The sequence below is a fragment of the Puma concolor genome, chromosome E1 (genome assembly GCF_028749965.1).
Source record: "Puma concolor isolate L17-30 chromosome E1, mPumCon1.1.hap2, whole genome shotgun sequence".
In the NCBI taxonomy this organism is placed as follows: Eukaryota; Metazoa; Chordata; class Mammalia; order Carnivora; family Felidae; genus Puma; species Puma concolor.
Window position 1 is genome coordinate 47567538 of NC_141680.1, and position 19570 is coordinate 47587107.

The 19570-nt window shown below is 38.6% G+C and overlaps 1 protein-coding gene across 6 annotated transcripts in view; it reads left to right on the forward strand.

The window, feature by feature from the left end:
* The window catches only part of EFCAB3 (EF-hand calcium binding domain 3), a 235506-nt gene that overhangs the window by 149037 nt on the left and 66899 nt on the right, over positions 1-19570 (forward strand). For all 6 annotated transcript variants that reach the window (XM_086687643.1, XM_086687646.1, XM_086687641.1 and 3 more), the window contains 7 exons: positions 117-170; positions 6160-6264; positions 6925-6978; positions 8888-8992; positions 16648-16701; positions 17358-17462; positions 19028-19081. In XM_086687643.1, the coding sequence (XP_086543769.1) occupies positions 117-170; positions 6160-6264; positions 6925-6978; positions 8888-8992; positions 16648-16701; positions 17358-17462; positions 19028-19081 (531 nt within the window). The remainder of the gene's footprint in view (positions 1-116; positions 171-6159; positions 6265-6924; positions 6979-8887; positions 8993-16647; positions 16702-17357; positions 17463-19027; positions 19082-19570) is intronic.

The following is a 19570-nucleotide window of genomic DNA, read 5'->3' on the forward strand; positions in this document are numbered from 1 at the left end:
TAATAAATTTCTAGGGAAAGTGTCTCAAAGTGGCTGAATTTGGGGTTTCTATTTCACAATTTAAAATTTTTATATCATTTTTCTAAAAATCTTTTTCATGCTTTTTTATCTTAAAGGTAATGGGAATATTGATGTAAATGTACTGATGGATGAAGTTAAAAATATTACAGGTGAGTGAGATGTTACAATGAGGATTATATTATGTGATCTTAAAGTTTTATATGGGACTATTTTTCTTACTTAAAATTTAGGTAACATACAGTGCAATATTGGTTTCAGAAGTAGAATTCAGTGATTCATCACTTACACACAACACCCAATGCTCATCACAACAAGTGCCCTCCTTAATACCTATCGCCCATCTAGCCCTCTCCCACCCACCTCCCTACACCAACCCTCAGTTTGTTCCCTTTCCTTAAGAATCTCTTGTGATTTGTTTCCCTCTCTTCTCTTCTCCCACTCCCTACCATGTGCTCATCTGTTTTGTCTTTTAAATGCCACATATGAGTGAAATATCTACTATTTGTCTGTCTCTTGACAAATCTTGAAGATTGACTTATATCGCTTCCCATTATACATTCCAGCCCTATCCGTGTCATTGCAAATGGCAAGATTTCATTCTTTTTGATGGCTGAGTAATATTACATTATACACACACACACACACACACACACACACACACACACACACACACACCACATCTTCTTTATCCATTTATCCATTCATCAGTTTATGGACATTTGAGCTGTCTCCATAGTTTGGCTATTGTTGTTAATGCTACTATACACATCGGGGTGCAGGTACCCCTTCAAATCTGTATTTTTGTATCCTTTGGGTAAATATCTAATAGTTAAAATGCCGGGTTGTATGGTAGGTCTATTTTTAGTTTTTGAGGTGCCTCCATACTGTTCTCCCGAGTGGCTGCACCAGTTTGCATTCCCACCAACAGTGCAAGAGGGTTCTCCTGTCTCCGCATCCCCACCAGCACCAGTTGTTTCTTGGGTTGCTAATCTTAGCCATTCAGACATGTGTGAGGTGGTATCTCATCATGGTTTTGATTTGTATTTCCCTGATGATGAGTGACGTTGAGCATCTTTTCATGTGTCTGTTAGCCATCTGGATGTCTTCTTTGCAAAAGTGTCTATTCATGTCTTCTGTCCATTTCTTAACTGGATTGTTTGTTTTTTGGGTGTTGAGTTTGATAAGTTCTTTATAGATTTTGGATACCAACTCTTTATAAGTTATGTCATTTGCAAATATCTTCTCCCATTCTATAGGCTGCCGTTTAGTTTTTTGTTTCCTTTGCTGTACAGAAGCTTTTTATCTTGATGAAGTCCCAGTAGTTCAGGTTTGCTTTTGTTTCCCTATACGGAACTATATTTTTAACACAATAGTGTTTCCTCCTTCCACTTATTCATTTAACAACTATTTACTCAGCATTTAAATGTGGGCATTGTTCTAGACACTTAGGATATAAGAGCAAACAGAACAAAGATTATTGCTCCTCTGGAGCTTACACACTAGCAGGGGAAACAAGCAATAAACAATAAACATAATAAATAAGTCATTATATAGTATGTTAGAAAGTGATAAATGCTATAGAAAAATGAAAAGTATACTAAAGGACATTGGAAGGGGAAGGTGTATTTGGGGAAAGGGGCACTTATGGCTTTAAACAGATAATCAGTCCTCCGAAAAGGTGACATTTGAGCAAATACTTGAAGGAGGTAAGGGTTTTGTCCATGTGGGGACTTGTAGGAAAAGAATTATAGGCAAAAGGAATAGGGACTAAGACCTAAAGGCAGGAGCATACCTGGACTATTCAAGGAAAGCAAGAAGTCCAGTGTATCTGAAGCTGAATAAGGAAGGAAAATAGTAACAGGAGATGAGGAGAAAGAGGTGATGGGTGCGAGATTAGTCGGGACCATGAAAGCCCTTCCAGGACCTGGGCTTTCTTTTTTTGTTTTGTTTGTTTGTTTGTTTGTTTTAGAGAAATGGAAAGCCATTGCAGGTTTTAGAGTAGAGGCATGATATGATCTGACCTATGTTTTCATCAGATCTTCCTGGATTCTATGGGGAGAACAGACTCGGGGAGGTAGAGAGTAGGGAATTAAAACCCTAAAAGGGCTTTTGAAGTAATTGATGTTAGAAATGATGGTGATTCATACCAGGGTAGAAAGCAATGAAGATGATTAAAAAGTAGCTGGATTCTGGATATATTTTAAAAGGAGCTACTGTGTTGATGGATTTTAACCAGACTGATTGTGGTGATCATCTCATAACTTATACCAACATCAAACCATTATGTTGTATACCTGAAACTAAAGTAATGTTATATGTCAATTTTATTTCAATTAAAAAAAATAATAAAAGAAGTCAACAGAGTTTCCTGACAGCAACTAGATAAAGGAAGAAGTCAGGAATGATTCTAAGATTTTTGTCTTGAACAACTAAAAGGATAGACTTTACATCAGAGTCTGGAGAAAGTTGCCTGAAACACAGGTTTAGATGGAAGAAACTTAGGAGTTCAGTTTGGGATATTTTAAGATATCTAATAGACTCCCAAATAGAGATAACAGGTACAAAGCTACCAGTAAGTCACAAATTCAAGAAAGATATCTTGGCTAAAAATATAAAATTGAAAGCCATAGGCATATAGATGATATTTAAAGCCATTAGATTGAATGAATTCACCCAATGAGTGAGTGAGTATAGATAGAGAATGAAAGAGAACTAAGGAGTGATCTTGGCACACTTCAACATTAAGGAGTGTTAAAGCAGGGGCGTCTGGGTGGCTCAGTTGGTTAAGTGTCCAACTCTTGGTTTCAGCTCAGGTCATGATCTCATGGTTTGTGAGTTCAAGCCCCACTTCAGGCTCCATGCTGGCAGTACGAAACCTGCTTTGGATTCTCTCTTTCCCTCTCTCCCTGCCCCTCCCCTGCTCACATTCTCTCCCTCTCTCTCTCTCTCTCTCTCTCTCTCTCTCTCTCTCTCTCTCTCTTCCTCTCTCTCTCTCTCTCAAAATATAAATACATTAATTTTTTTAAGTAGTGTTAAAGCAAAAAAGACCAAGAAGAAGTGACCAGTGAAGTAGGTAGAAAACCAAGAGAATATGGTGTCCTAAAAGCCAAATAAGTAGATTAGGTTGGATGCCCCCAGACACAAACCCTGAGACAAATATCATACAGGCAGATGGTTTACTTGGAAGGTGAGTCCAAGAAACACAGATAGGGGAGTAGAGAAGTGAATGAAGGCAGCAAATAAAGTATGTGTTTATCAGGCAAGTTACCAACAAGATAACTGGAACTTAATCCCATTGGGGAATATCTGGGAAATGGCATAGAACACAGCCTCAGGGGGAGTGGGAGAGCTAGGATTTTATATCAACTCCTATCAGTCATTGGTTGGTAACTGCTCAAGGAGAGGGAGGCAATATTATTCCACTTGTATTTCCAGCCAGTTGAGCATAGGCAGAGTGAACTCTGCAACCAAAGAAATCCCTCAGATAAAGAGATGCCAACAACCGAAACTTGGGCTAGCACACATTAAAATGGTAAGGGTTGAAGAGATGTGATCAGTGCATCTACAGCAGCTTGTAGAAGTATCAGCCGGGAGGGCAGATCAACAGTCAGATAGGTCAGTAGTTCAAGTAAGATAAGACCTGAGAACTGACCATTGCGTATAGCCGCAATAGTGATCTCAAATCATCAACTACCATTAATGATACAAAGAAGAAAATTATCAGGTAGTGAGGGTGGAAAGAAGGCCGACTGAAGTGAGTTTAAGAGAAAATGGGAAGATAGCATTTAGAAGCATTGTGAATATCTGAGAAATATTGCTGCCAGGGGAAGCAAAGAGGTGAAACAACGAGGCAAGTAAATTGGTGAAAGTGACATCAAGAGAAGGCTTTGTTGTTTTTTTTTTTTTTAATTAAAGACATAAAAGAAGATATGATCAAATGGAAGAAGAGGAAGTGGGAGTTTGAAAAGAAGAGATATGAAGTAGTCATCTAGAAAAGGAGGAAAGTTAATACACTAGCAAAGTGTAGTGTGCTTGCCCAACCGAATTAAGGACTCACCTGAGGTTCACGATCATCCATTTAAAGTGAGAACAGTCAGCACAGTTGACTCCAGCTCTAGTTCAGCTACCTGCCTGCAGGCACAGAGTAAGCACAAACTTGTATTTAAACAGGAATGAGCTTTTGCCAAGTGAGTATATTGCAAGCAATGGCAGAGCAATTTAAATCTGATCTTTTACAAAACTTAAATACACTTACTTTCTTTGTTCACCATTGCTTTTTACTTCTGCTCTTTTTTGGGTTCAGTTTCATTCTTCCTGAAGTACATACTTCTTAGTAATTTCAACAAGGGTTACTCTCTGAAAATGTCTTTGTTTTACACTCAGCCTTGACTCATGCTTTGACTATGTCTAGAGTTACAGATTATCATTCTACCTTAGAACTCTGAAGTCTGCCGTGCGTATCTCTGACGAGTGTAATGAAACTGGTTCCACAAGGTTGAAAAATTGAAAACTGTATTCATTTATTACCACAGGAAGGAACTTCATTGGACGGTCTTTCAGTTCCTCTGTTTCTCTACCACTCCCCTCATCCACTCATTGGCAGAGTTTAATATGGAACCAGCTAGCAAAACAGAAACATGGTCTACCAAGTCCCAGCCTCAGCATCACAAAGCAGAGATTAGAAGGGTAGAGTTGGGACTGAGAGATAATAACTAAACAGCTGAAATAGTCTACCCCTCTGGCTACTCAGCTATGGACTCTTCTACATATGTTTGAACTTAACTTCCATATGACAACAAAACAACTCTTTGTTTCCAACGAATAAGATGCAACTGTCCTTCCTACAAATGAAGGTGTTCTCATTCTCTTACCAGAATTAGGAGAAGCAAAGTTCCAGGAGTCTATCTCTGGGAGACAGTCATACTATCTCTGGGCTATGTTAATTCTCAAATTTCGTTACAGTCCCAACTGAATATTCTGTAACCTAAAGACTATCTTGTAAAGTTAACCTATAATAAAAAGTCATATTTAAATTTAAAAGGGAAAAAAAGGAGAAAGAAGAAAATACATATGAATATTAGACAGAAAGATGATAGATTCATATATCCACTGTTCTGTGACCTCTTTTTTTGCTGTTAAAAATCAACTATAAGTTTTCATTGTTTATTTATAGTTAATCTCTTTTTCTCTTATCACTCTTATCTCTATCTTTGAAATTCTCATTATCATGTGGCCAAGTGTGAACTTCTTTTCATTTTTCCTGCTTGGAACTTATGATTCCTAAAACTGAACATTCATGCCTCTCATCAAGTTTTGGAAACTCTCAGCCCTTATGTTTCAAATATTGCTTCTTTTTTTTGCTCTTTTCTCGTTTTTAGAAACTCCAATTACATGTATGTTGAACCTTCTCATTTGCTCTTCATTTCTTTCTTTTCATATTTTCCCTATTTTATGTTTTTGTCTTTTCTTAAACCTCTCTTCTAGCTCACTGTTTCTACAACTGTGTCTCATACTATTTATCCATTGGGGTTTTAATTTCAATAACTACATTTTTATTTCTAGATATTGTTTTAGTTCCTTTTCAAATTAGCCTATTTTTCCCCCGATTTCTTGTTCTTATGGCTTTTTTGTTTTGTCTTCAGTAGATTTTTAAATATGTGATTTCAAATCTATCTCCCTATTCTCATAGGCCCAGCTTACAGTGTAACAATGTAAATATAAATTTACTCAGATTTACTGAAAATTTTAATAGAGAACCAGCTTTTATTGTCATTTTTAAAACTAGTCCAATAATTCAGGTAAAAGAAGAGGAAAGGGAAGGGGGCAGGGAGGCCCAGAGGAGGGTAAGGAGAAAAGTGTAGAAGAAGAGGGAAAAAAAGAAAGAAAAGAATACAGATGTTATATTAGTGGTTGAATTATTAGTCATCAAACACATCTAAATTACTGAGAAGTTGTACAATCCCTGTTTCACCTATTATATATGATATTATCTTATCATTGAAGATACTCTCTTAGGTTAAGAGAAGATTTTCTTACCTCCTTGATTCTGAATAGCTAAACCAAGCTTGATTATGCCTAGTTCTTACCCGCTGAACCTGGGAAGGATATTTCCTTATGTATATGTATGTCTTTCTAAAGGAGAGAAGATTCCTACTGAGCACCTGAAAAATGTTCTGAAAAACATGGGAATAGAGATCACAAATAAGGAATATAAAAAGTTTCTGAAAACCCTGCCAGTTTCTGGTAAGCATTGAAGTTCTACTTTACTGATATCTAAAAATTTATTCATTCAACAAACATTTATTGAAGATCTGTTGTGTTCATGGCACTATCCTAAATTCTGGACAAACAGGGACCATGTCTGCAGTGACCAGGTCTCCTCAAGTCCTCAAAACTGCACAGAAGCTTTGTTTTAAAGTTTTGTGTTAGAAATTCTACTGTTTGAAACATTTTATGTCAATTAAAACTATGTTTTTTTAAAAGACTGAATCCTAGCATTTTTAAAAATATTGTTCTTTCATTTAGATTTTTTCTAGTAAACTGGGACCTCTACAGTCAGAGGTCCCATTACAGGACAAACAAGTTCTTTTGTCCCTTTGGGAAAAAAATCTAAGGTCTAAGCTGGAAGAAGATGAAAGGGCAGAAGGGCAGGAAAGATGAAGAAAGAAAAAATTAAACCAAATTGTGAGGAGATAACGAGAAAGAAAAAGCTGTGTGCATTTTAGCAAACTAGAGTACCACTAACAATAGCCTTGTATTCTGCCCAGAGATAGAGTATCAATACACTGAGTTTTGCATTTCATTGAGAATGAATTGTGATAAATTTCTAAATTTCCCCTTCCTGAAAGTAAACACTTTAATTTCCGTGAACCATCAAAAACTCAATTATGTTTTATCTTACAGCTGATAAAAAGGTGTTTGAGAAAGAATTACTAGAGGGTGTGAAGTCCTTCAAAAGTGAGTGAGGAAAAGGATAAGGACAATAAAATAATCAGACTGTTGTAACAGTTTTTGCTGATGATATAAATAATCAGGAAATTATGCATTTATTCAACAAATATCCAAGTGTCTCCTCTGTGTCGGGTATTTGAGCTGGAATATATAAAGTAACATACAGAAAAAAATGCAATTACCCATAACCCCAGGTGATATTCACCTTTTTTATTATAGTTATCACTATTCTTTTTTTCTGTGTATACAGGTGTACAGATAATTAAACTCTTACTGTATATTTTATGTATCCTACACTTAATCCTAAAATTATAGTGTAAGAATTCCATGTCATTAAAAAAATGTTCTTTAATGTTTATTTATTCTTTAGAGAGAGAGAGAGAGAGAGACTGGGGGAGGGGCAGAGGGAGAGGGAGACACAGAATCTGAAGCAGGCTCCAGGCTCTGAGCTGTCAGCACAGAGCCTGACCCGGGGCTCAAACTCACAAACTGTGAGATCATGACCTGAGCAGAAGTTGGACGCCCAACCTACTGAGCCACCCAGGCGCCCCTAAAATTTTTTTATGAACATCATTTTTAATGACTATACATCAAGTTGTATTTATGATTTACTTAGTCATTTTTTTCTTGTTGAACATTTATTTACATTGTCTCCAGTGGTTTGCTCTTATACATCTGTGATCTTTGTCCAACTTTTAGTCAGTTTCTTTGGATAGATTTTTCTAGTAAATCCAGTAAATCTTAACATGGTTAAGGCTGTGATATATATGAGTGGATAAGACTACTGGTTACCATTATGCCCTTGCCACAACAGTTTCTTGTCACATTTTTTGATCCTTGCCAATTTGATAAATGAGAAATGGAATCTAATCATTGCTTTGATTTTTTTATTATCAACGAAGTTGAAATTATTTTTATGTCATTACGTCTTTTGGTCTTTTAATTACTTGTTCCTGTCTTTTGCCCATTATCCTATCAGAATCCAAGCTTTTTCCTCCTAATTTGAATGGCCTCTTTATAAATTAAAGATATTAGCACAATTGTCATAGCTACAGAAAATACTTTTTTGCTTTGTCATGTCATATGTTTTATAATATTTTATTGAAATATAATTTATATACCATGCAATTCACCCATTTAAAGTGTATAATTCAATGGTTTTTAGTATATTAAGAGAGCTGCTCAAACATCATCAAAATCAATTTAGAACATTTTGATCACCCCCCCAAAATACTATACCCATTAGTCGTCACTCCTCATTCTCCACAACCTTCCCAAACTTAAGCAACCAACAATCTACTCTCTGTCCATTATGTTGTATTTTTACACACAGATGTTTTTCATTTTATGAATTTGATTATATCAGTCATTCCTCCTGTGATTTCTTTTTTTTTTTTTGTATTTCAAAAGTATTTACTATCTACACAGCATATAAAAAATTATATACACTTTATTCTTGTCTTCCTAAGATTTCACTTTCTTCATTTATTATTTGACTCATCTGAAACGTATACACTGACTCTCTGTAAATCCTCATATTTTATGGTGATTTGATAAAAAACTATTGTTTTCAGTTATTCTGCCTCCTTAACTAGTTTTTCCTTATGTATAATTATATTAAGAAGGTAATTTATTACTGTAGCAAGTTTCAAATCCTTTGTCTAGAATAGCATGATTTGATTGTTGTCCTTGCCTAATTTACCATTTGCCAAACTCCTCCTCCTTTACATTTCTTCTCCCTTGTATAAACTTCTCTCAGAAGTTTAGTTATGGGGTCATGTTTTGATGTTTTGTCCCTGACTCCCACACAACTTGCTATAAAGAGCTTCTTTGTGCTTTCATTTCTAGATAGGGTTGATGGCCTGCATTTTTCATCATGTGACATCCTTATCTACTTTTTCTTGTTTTTATTAAGGAGGAAGAGTCAATGTTGGTAACATAAAAAATGTTCTACAAAGTATTGGGTTCAGACATGAAGAAAAAGAAATCCAGGACCTGCAAACCCACCTACCAGTTATTGGTGAGTATTTCACATATATTTATCCTGGGGCACCTGGCTGGCTTAGTTGGCAGTGCATGAAACTCTTGATCTCAGAGTCATGAGTTCAAGCCCCATGTTGGGTGTGGGGCCTACTTAAAAATAAATAAATAAAGGGAGAGAGGGAGGAAGGGATGAAGAAAGGGAGGGAGGAAGGACAGAAACCTTTTTCCAGTAGACAATGACTAGTCTACTCTGAAAGCAGTGAGGAAACACATGCTGGGGAGAGAAAAATCAGGGGCAGAGATGCAATTTAGATGTTGCTGCCAAGGTCCAGATGATAAGAGTATTAAGGAACTACATGGTGATAAAGGGGCAGGACTGATAAAGGGGCAGGCGATGTGGTAGGTGAAGGGGAGAGAGGTACTAGAAGTGTGAAGCAGAGGTTCATAGCTTATACAATTGCCACACACACACACACACACACACACACACACACACACACACAAAGGCAAGAGTGGGAGGAGAAACAGAAAAAGGAGCAGAATGAAGACAAAAATGTTTAGAACATAACTGAATTGGGCACCTGGGTGGCTCAGTCAGTTGAGTGTCCAACTTCAGCTCAGGTCATGATCTCATGGTTCATGGGTTCAAGCCCCACATCGTGCTGACAGCTCAGAGCCCAGAGCCTGCTTCAGGTTCTGTGTCTCCCTCTCTCTCTGCCCCTCCCCTGCTCACACTCTGTCTCTCTCTCTCTCAAAAATAAATAAACATTTAAAAAAATGTTTTCATACTGGCACAAAAACAGACACTCTGATCAATGAAACAGAATAGAGAACCCAGAAATGGACCCACAAACGTATGGCCAACCAATCTTTGACAAAGCAGGAAAGAATATCCAATGAATAAAGACAGTCTCTTCAGCAAGTGGTGCTGGGAAAACTGGACAGCAACATACAGAAAAATGAACCTGGACCACTTTCTTGCACCATACACAAAAATATACTCAAAATGGATGAAAGACCTAAATGTAAGACAGAAAGCCATCAAAATCCTCGAGGGGAAAGCAGGCAAAAACCTCTTTGATCTTGGCCACAGCAACTTCTTACTCAACATGTCTCCAGAGGCAAGGGAAACAAAAGCAAAAATGAACTATTGTGACCTCATCAAAATAAAAACTTCTGCACAATGAAGGAAACAATCAGCAAAACTAAAAGGCAACCGACAGAATGGAAGAAGATATTTGCAAATGACATATCAGATAAAGGGTTAGTATCCAAAATCTATAAAGAAATTATCAAACTCAGCACCCAAAAAACAAATAATCCAGTAAAGAAATGGGCAAAAGACATGAATAGACACTTTTCCAAAGAAGACAAATGGCCAACCGACACATGAAAAAATACTCAATATCACTCATCATCTGGGAAATACAAATCAAAACCACAATGAGATACCACCTCACACCTGTCAGAATGGCTAACATTAACAACTCAGGCAACAACAGATGTTGGCAAGAATGTGGAGAAAGAGGATCTCTTTTGCACTGCTGGTGGGAATGCAAACTGGTGCAGCCACTGTGGAAAACAGCATGGAGGTTCCTAAAAAATTAAAAATAGAACTACCCTATGACCCAGCAATTGTACTACTAGGTATTTATCCAGGGATACAGGTATGCTGTTTCGAAGGGGCACATGCACACCAACATTTATAACAGCACTGTCAACAATAGCCAAAGCATGGAAAGAGCCCAAATGTCCATCGATGGATGAATGGGTAAAGATGTGGTATATGTACATAATGGAGTATTACTTGGCAATCAAAAATAATGAAATGTTGCCATTAGCAGCATGGAAGGAACTAGAGGGTATTATGCTAAGTGAAATTAGTCAGAGAAAGACAAAAATCATATGACTTCACTCATATGAGGAACTTAAGACACAAAACAGATGAACACAAGGAAAGGGAAGCAAAAATAATATAAAAACAGGGTGGGGGACAAACGTAAGAAACTCTTTAAAAATGGGAGAACAAACAGAGGATTACTGGAAGGGTTGTGGGTGGGGAGATGGGCTAAATGGGTAAGGGGCATTAAGAAATCTATTCCTGAAATCACTGTTGCACTATATGATAACTAACTTGGATGTAAATTAAAAAAAATAAAACTAAGTTAGAAATAAATAATTTTTTAATTAAAAAATTAAAAATGACACAAAAAATCAAACAAAGGAAGTTAGATCCTAGGTGTATTTTGATCTGGTTGTTGAAAGAAGCTTGATAGACTAAAGAAAAAAGGGAAAGAAAAGAAAAAAAAGAAAATATAATTTTTAAATGTATTCGATAAAATAGAATAAAATGAAATGAAGTAACATAGAATTTTAAAAATTTACAAAAAAATTTTTTTAAAGTAAAAATTTTTTAATTAAAAACAGAAAATAAAAATAAATGTTTTCTTTCTGTATCCAAGAATAAGAAAAGAAAAAAAAGGAAAAAAGAGAAAAAAAGAATCAATAGATGGACCAGTGAGCAGAATGAAATCTGACTGAAATTACATCCAGTTTCCCCTTGAAGTTTAACTGTGAAGCACTTTATGGTCCATGCACTAAGCAGGCAGAGAGACTCGTGGTGGTCTTCTAGGGCCTCAGCTTAGTTGGCGCAGTGGATGGGGCTTGGTGCAATGGCTTCATTCTCCACTAGGCGGTGCTGCTTAGCTTACTGGGGTGGATTGGTTTGGGGTGCGCGCATGCGTTGGAAAGGTGAAAATGGGGTCACTCAGCTTCCCAGTCTCCCTTACCAGAACTCTGCGCTGTCACCAACCAGCGATCAAGCACCCCTCCTTTATCTCCAGCTTCCATCCGCTCCCCACTTCTACACTATCTGTGTCCAAGTGTCAGCCTGCCAGGTGGCACCTCCCTCCTGAATTAAATCTCATAAGGGGCCGTTTCCCTCACTTCTAGAGACCTGCAGCTTGGACCTGCTCCGACCCTCTGGGGGAGGGTCTTGCCAGGCAATAGCCGGGTACTGACTTGCCTCCCTGAACGTTTGTGGGGTTGCACTATTACAGAGGTTCACAGATTATGGCCAGGTGCCTGCTTGTTCCAGAAAAAGGTTGTGTGATCATACCCTAGCATCTTTGTTCCAAAAGCAGTAAATGTGGCTGTTCTCCAGGGTCCACTGGGACATTTCCCTGTGAGGAGGCTGCATGGCCTCTACCAAATGTCCTTCTAGCAGAGGAACCGCTTCTCCCCTTGTGGCTCTCAGACCCCTTGGACCTCGCTGCCTGCTCTTGGGGATTCACCTTTCCCACCAGAGCACCGCCGGTTATTGAGCTGCGGAATTTCTGACTCTCCCCTGTTTATGGAGTCCTAATGGTATTGAAACCCTTTTCTCCTTTCTCCCTTTCTTGCTCAGTCACTTGTGGGTGTTTCCACAGTTTCTCTCTAGCAACTTTCGTAGCACTCTCCCCTTTCTCTGTCCTCCCTCTGCAAAAACAGCTCCCTACCCTCCGTGGCTTCTCTCTCCCCCAGTTCACCTCTCTGTGCCTCGTACCTGCTGAGTTCTGTGGCTCAAGTTGTACAAATTGTTGTGTTGATCTCAGAGCAATTTTCTAGGTGTGCAAAATGGTTTGGTGCTGATCTAGGTGCATTTCAGGGACAAGAGAAGCCGAGAACTTCCATGCGGTTCTGCCATCTCGGCCCCTCCATAAGGTCCTGAGTTTTAAATACATTCCTTTAATTGTGCTACTGGCTATTTACCCAAAGAATACAAGAACACTAATTCAAATGGATACATGCTCCCCAATGTTTATTGCAGTATTATTTACAATAGCCAAGATATGGAAGCAGCTTAAATGTCTGCTGATAGATGAATAAATAAAAAAGATGTGGTATATATAAACATACAGTGGAATATTATTCAGCCATTAGAAAAGGAATGAAATCTTGCCACTTGCAATGACATGGATGGAACTAGAGCATATAATGCTAAGTGAAATAAGTCAGTTACAGAAAGACAAATATCATATGATTTTACTCATATGTGGAATTTAAGAAACAAAACAAACAAGCAAAGGGGAAAAAAATAAGAGAGAAGGAGACGAAGCAAGAAACAGCCTCTAAGTTACAGAGGACAAACTGATGGTTAACCAGAGGGGAGGTGGACAAGGAGATGGGCTAAATAAGTGATGAGGATTAAGGAGGGCACTTGTGATAAGCACAGGGTAATATATGGAAGTGTTGAACTACTATATTGTACTTGAAACTAACATAGCACAGTGTGTTAACTAACTGGAAGTAAAATAAAAACTTTTTAAAACATAAGGAGCTTTTCTGATTTTGATTATATCTACCTATTAATGTTAATTGTATTAGAAATTAGAGCACATTTTAATAATATGCATTAATTCACTTTAAAAATAATAAATCTATTACATGTTAAATAAAAAACATTTTTTGAAAAATGTATTTTTCTGGGGCACCTGGGTGGCTCAGTCGGTTAAGCATCCGACTTCAGCTCAGGTCATGATCTCACAGTTGGTGGGTTCAAGCCCCACGTCAGGCTCTGTGCTGACAGCTCAGAACCTGGAGCCTACTTCGGATTCTGTGTCTCCCTCTCTCTCTGCCCCTCCCCTGCTCATACTCCGCCTCTCTCTCTCTCAAAAGTAAATAAAACATAAAAAAAATTTTTTGTAATAAAAAAAAGAAAAATGTATTTTTCCAAAATAAAACAAAAAATTTAGTGAGAAGAGAGGTACTGTTTTACATATTTATATGTCAGTTTTACATCTGTCTGGTTTCTCCTATCTGCTTCTGCATTAAATCTATTGGGATATGTTGTTTCAGTTGGAGTATATAAAGACAATCTGGCCTCACATAGATGTATGTAGTTGGCAAAGGAAGGAGTATTTCAATAGCCTCTTCAGATAATTGTGGATATTCTTCTTTGATATTATCCCAAAACTCAATAAGTGGTAGCTTCTTAAAGTTTAGTAGCAATATAGGATCAGAAATCATATAAGTGAACTTTTTAGACTTGGTTACATTAAAAATCTGTTGGTCTGTCTTACACTTTAATCTGTTACCCATGCATGGATATTTGTAACATCACATTTTGGTCATTTGGAAAATAGTGGTTCACTGAGTTATACAGATCTTCCAAATACTGGCACATTTCATTATTCAATATTAAAAAATGATATTTGTTAATATTGTCACCAATCTAATCAGAAGAGTGCTCAGTATTGGGAATCTATCAAGTCATTGTGTAAATACAAGGTTTCCTAAATTCAAACTTGTGTTTGAAAATTTGAACTCTACCATTAAAACATCTACTGTCAATTGTTTCCTTAAATTAACAGGTTTACTCTGTTCCTTTACAAGTAGATGCTTCCCAAGTACCAAAGTAAATTTTGTCCATTTTCTCAAGCAAAAATGGTGATCCATGAAAAAGCAGCTAGTTTGTGGGTGCTTGAGTGGCTCAGTCGGTTGGTCTCAGGTCATGATCTCACAATCTGTGAGTTCGAGCCCCACATCAGGCTCTGTGCTGACTGCTCAGAGACTGGAGGCTGCTTCGGGTTCTGTGTCTCCCTCTCTCTCTAACTCTCCCCTGCTTTTACACTCTGTCTCAAAAATAAATAAACATTAAAAAAAAAAGGCAGCTGGTTTTCTTGAGACTCAATCACACCAGTTCTTACCTTTTCTGTAAGAAATCATTCTATTTTAGTATGCAACTGACATGCTTTCTACAAACTTCTCATTTCACTATACAGAATATTAAAAAGATGTGTTCTCAAGGGTTCAGATTTAATAAAACTAACACCTTTTGCTGAACCATCAAGAACACTTAAGTGAAACTGACATCCATTTACTACAAGCATGTACAGTGATGAACACAATGATGGCTAGTGCTGTTTGTTGCCTCAATTCATGCAAAGATGTCAGCAGTTTTACCCACTACTACTTTTGCACCATCAGTGCAAATGTCACAAGTGTAAAATGCACTAAGGGTATCTACTTAGTGCAAGAGAACTAGGTCTGAAAGAAGGAAAACTGCCTGGGGTGGAGCTGACTTCAAACAAACAAAACATCCCATTCACCATAAGATTCCAAAGATTTTTAACAGTTTATGAAATAAATAAGAAGTTTTATTAATTGAATGGTTATATACTTAAAGCTCAAACTTCTTTCCTTTATTATATGTTCCTGTAGATTGAATATAATAAAGGGTGCCTGGCTGGCTCAGTCAGTAGAGCATATGACTCTTGATCTCAGGGTTGTGAGTTCAAAGCCCCACGTTGGGTATAGAGATTACTTAAAAATGAAATATTTCTTTAAAATTTAAGTTCAAGTTAGTTAACATACAATGTAGTCTTGGGTTCAGAAGTAGAACCTGGTGATTCATCTCTTACATGATGCCCAGTGCTAATCCCAAAAAGTGCCCTCCTTAATGCCCATCATCCATTTAACCCATCTCCCCACCCACTTCCCCTCCAGCAACTCTCAGTTTGTTCTCTGTGTTTAAGAGTCTCTTATGGTTTGCCTCCCTCTCTGTTTTTATCTTATGTTTCCTTCCCTTCTTTTATGTTCATCTGTTGTGTTTATCAAATTCCACATGAGTGAAATCATATGATATGTCTTTCTCTGACTGACTTATTCAGCTTAGCATAATACCCTCTAGTTCCATCCATGTTGTTGCAAATGGCAAGATTTCATTCTTTTTCATCACTGAGTAGGATTCCATTTGTATATATATACCACATCTTTGGTGAGGATGTGGAGAAAGGGGAACCCTACTGCACTGTTGGTGGGAATGCAAACTGATGTAGCCACTCTGGAAAACAGTATGGAGGTTTCTTAAAAAATTAAAAATAGAACTACCCTATGACCCAGCAACTGCACTACTAGGTATTTATCCAAGGGATACAAAAATGCTGGTTCGAAGGGGCACATGCACCTCAATGTTCATAGCAGCACTACCGAAAAAATAAAATCTTTAGGGGCACCTGGGTGGCTCAGTAGGCTAAGCATCCAGCTCTTAATCTCAGCTCACAGTTCGTGAGTTCAAGCCCCATATCAGGCTGACAGTGAAGAGCCTGCTTGGGATTCTCTGTCTCCCTCTCTCTCTGCCCCTCTATCTCTCTCTCTTTCTCTCACAAAATAAACATTTAAAAAATAAAATTTAAATTTTTTTTTTCAACGTTTATTTATTTTTGGGACAGAGAGAGACAGAGCATGAACGGGGGAGGGGCAGAGAGAGAGGGGGACACAGAATCGGAAACAGGCTCCAGGCTCTGAGCCATCACCCCAGAGCCGGACGCGGGGCTCGAACTCACGGACCGCGAGATCGTGACCTGGCTGAAGTCGGACGCTTAACCGACTGTGCCACCCAGGCGCCCCAAAAAATAAAATTTTTAAATAAAAGATTTTTTAAAAAGAAAATATAAAATTTTTAGAATAAAACATGAAAAATTATTGGGATTCCATACACCAAATCTTCATTTAAGAACTTGATATAGGGGCCCCTGGCTAGCTCAGTTGGTAGAGCCTGCAACTCTTGAGCCTGGGGTTGTGAGTTCAAGCCCCCCACTGGGTGTAGAGTTTACTTAAAAATTTTTTTAAATCTTAAAAAAAAAAGAACTGTATACAATTTTTCAAGTCTCATTATCTTCATCTGATTCTACATTCTGAATTTTCCTACAGAAGATGAAAAGGTGGAGTTGGCTGTGTTGATGGAAGCAGCCAGTGCCTTTACAGGTGAGTGAGAACTTGTAGAAGACATCATAAAGTTGAGATCTTGATGCCTTGTAGAGAAGTACCTTTTTAAAGCAGTACTTTGCCCCCTCCATCCATCATTAGTAAGTTTGCTTTGTTCTTTTACTTATTTATTGATGATTTTTATCTTATTGCCAATAACTTAGATTATTAGAGATTTAGGAAAAGTGTGGCCACTCTCAAAAAGAAGTATTAACTTGTTCGATATTTTGACCAGTGTTTATTTCTCCAGTGTTTAAAGAATCAAAATCCAGGTGAACCCAGGAAATCTCAAGGTGAAGTTTTTGCATCAGGAAATATGGTCACTAAGAACAGTCAGCCCCATAGTCCAAGTCATGAAGCACTATCAGAGCTATTACCAGTATAACCATGCACATTCTATATACCATCACACTGCCCCCATGTTACTCAATGCTATATTCATCCCCACACAGAAGAGAAGAGTTGTCTTCTCATTTTGAGTAAAGAAACTTTTCAGTTGTTGGATTTTACTATAACTCTAGTGACTGGAGTCAGCTTGTGTGTTTCAACTTCATCCTGCAGTTGGAAATAATGCTGCACTAGATTATGTTCGCCATAATTCAGAATAATTCGATTTCTTAATGTTTTCACCTGAAATGATTCCCATCTATTCAAAGGAGAAAAGGCGGAAGCCAATGACTTAAAAAATGTACTGGGAAACATGGGAATTGAGATCACTGAAACAGAGCAGTTGATGCTGTCAAAAACTTTGCCAGTCTCTGGTGAGTATATGACATGCCACCGTGGTGCTCAGGGAAATGTGGCACTGTGGGCTTCTGGGGGAGAACTGTCTGATGCCCTAAGAAACCCCCTAAGGAACATGCAGTCCAGACAGAAACCCAATTCTCATCTGTGTTTAGTTTGGAAGTGATTAATTTTTAAGTGAAAAATTTACAAGTCAATGGGCCCCTGCTAAATAGTTTTTTAACTTTTTAAAATTTATTTATTTATTTTGAGAGAGAGAGAGAGAGAGAGAGAGAGAGAGAGGAGGGGCAGAGAGAGAGAGAGAGAGAGAGAGAGAATCCCAGGCAGGTTCCATGGTGTCAGCACAGAGCCTGATGCAGGGCTCAATCCCAGGAACCGTGAGCCAAAATCAAAAGTTGGACGCTCAACTGACTGAGCCACACGGGCGCCCCACCCCCCGACTAAATATTTTAAATGCCACACAGCTGACTTCTCTGTAGCTCCCCTGAATGTGCCTCCCCAACACCCCATAATCCAGCAACTAAAAGATAAACACCTGAGAGCAGGGTGCCCTCCAGAACCATGTGCTGGGACTGTCAGTATTCGAATCTGATTGGTCAGTCGTCCAATTAGTCCCTCAAAAACCACCTCTTGGGCACCTGCATATGCTCACCACTAGAGACCCTAGAGGCCTGCCTGTGCCCCGCCTGTGTCTCCTGCCCAGTCTCATGGACCTCCACGTAGACCTTCTTCCCACATACACACTCCCGTCACCACTTGTCCCCTAAGCAAGAGCGAGCCTACACATCACCGAGGGGGCTGGTACCCCTTGATGGCAGAAGCAGCACCATGGGCAGCAAATGCCCGATGCCCATCTGTATTCTCCCCACATACACCTAAGGCTGTGGCCACTTCCCGTGTCTAGCATTCCCCTAGATTGCTCTCAAGGAGCCAATTATGAGAATTGGGACATTGGCTCTGAGACAGCAAGACAAAGACGCAGAGAGAAGATGGGCTGTCATGGAGATAACTGCATATACATGCCAGGCATTGTGGAGTCTGTCAACACTGGAGACACTCCTGCCACAGGAAGGGGCCCTTTGGGACAGACAGCACCTGTGGAGATGGGTGGGGCTGGCAGATGTCATGTGTTCTCCGACCCTGTTGAATTTCCTCTCCATTTATGGAAACTGTTTAGAGAACACTTATTTAAATATTGTTTTAAACCACCGTTTGGATTGATAATTATTTTTAATAAAATCCCTTTATAGGCCTATCATTCAGGTTAAACATAGACTTAGAGGAATACCTTATGGGCCTAGGGCACTGGCAAAGAAAAGGGAGAAAGGCAGAGCATCAAAGTGCAGTTCAAGAAAAGAAAAAGAAGAAGAAAGAGGCAACTATATGGGTGTATTTTTAGCCTGCATCAGCTACTGCCATAGGTTCCAGTGATGGAATAGACTGACCACATTGAGGGCATTCCTTTTATTATTCTTTGAGGGCGAGATAAATAAATTGCTAGATGAATCATATCAAATGTCTTATAAAATTATAGAATTCCTTATCCTTTTTCTTTTGACTTAAACTTTACCTTGTCTCACAGGAGATGGAAAGGTGTACAAGAAAAGATTACTGAATAGTGTGAAACTTCTCAAAGGTAAGAATCATGAGAACAGCAGCTAAAATCTATTAGGCTTTGCATTTGCTTTTTTTTCTTTTTTTAAAGTTTATTTATTTAGTTTGAGACAAAGGGAGAGTGGGAGCTGGAGAGGGGCAGAGAGAAAAGGAGAGAGAGAATTCCAAGCAGGCTCCACACTATCAACAAAGAGCTTGCCACGGGGCTCAGTTCCACGGACCATGAGATCATGACCTGAGCCGAGATCAAGAGTCAGATGCTTAACCAACTGAGCCACCAGGCACCCCTGCCTTTTTAAATTTCTGATTAGAGGGGCGCCTGGGTGGCGCAGTCGGTTAAGCGTCTGACTTCAGCCAGGTCACGATCTCGCGGTCTGTGAGTTCGAGCCCCGCATCGGGCTCTGGGCTGATGGCTCAGAGCCTGGAGCCTGTTTCCGATTCTGTGTCTCCCTCTCTCTCTGCCCCTCGCCCGTTCATGCTCTGTCTCTCTCTGTCCCAAAAATAAATAAAC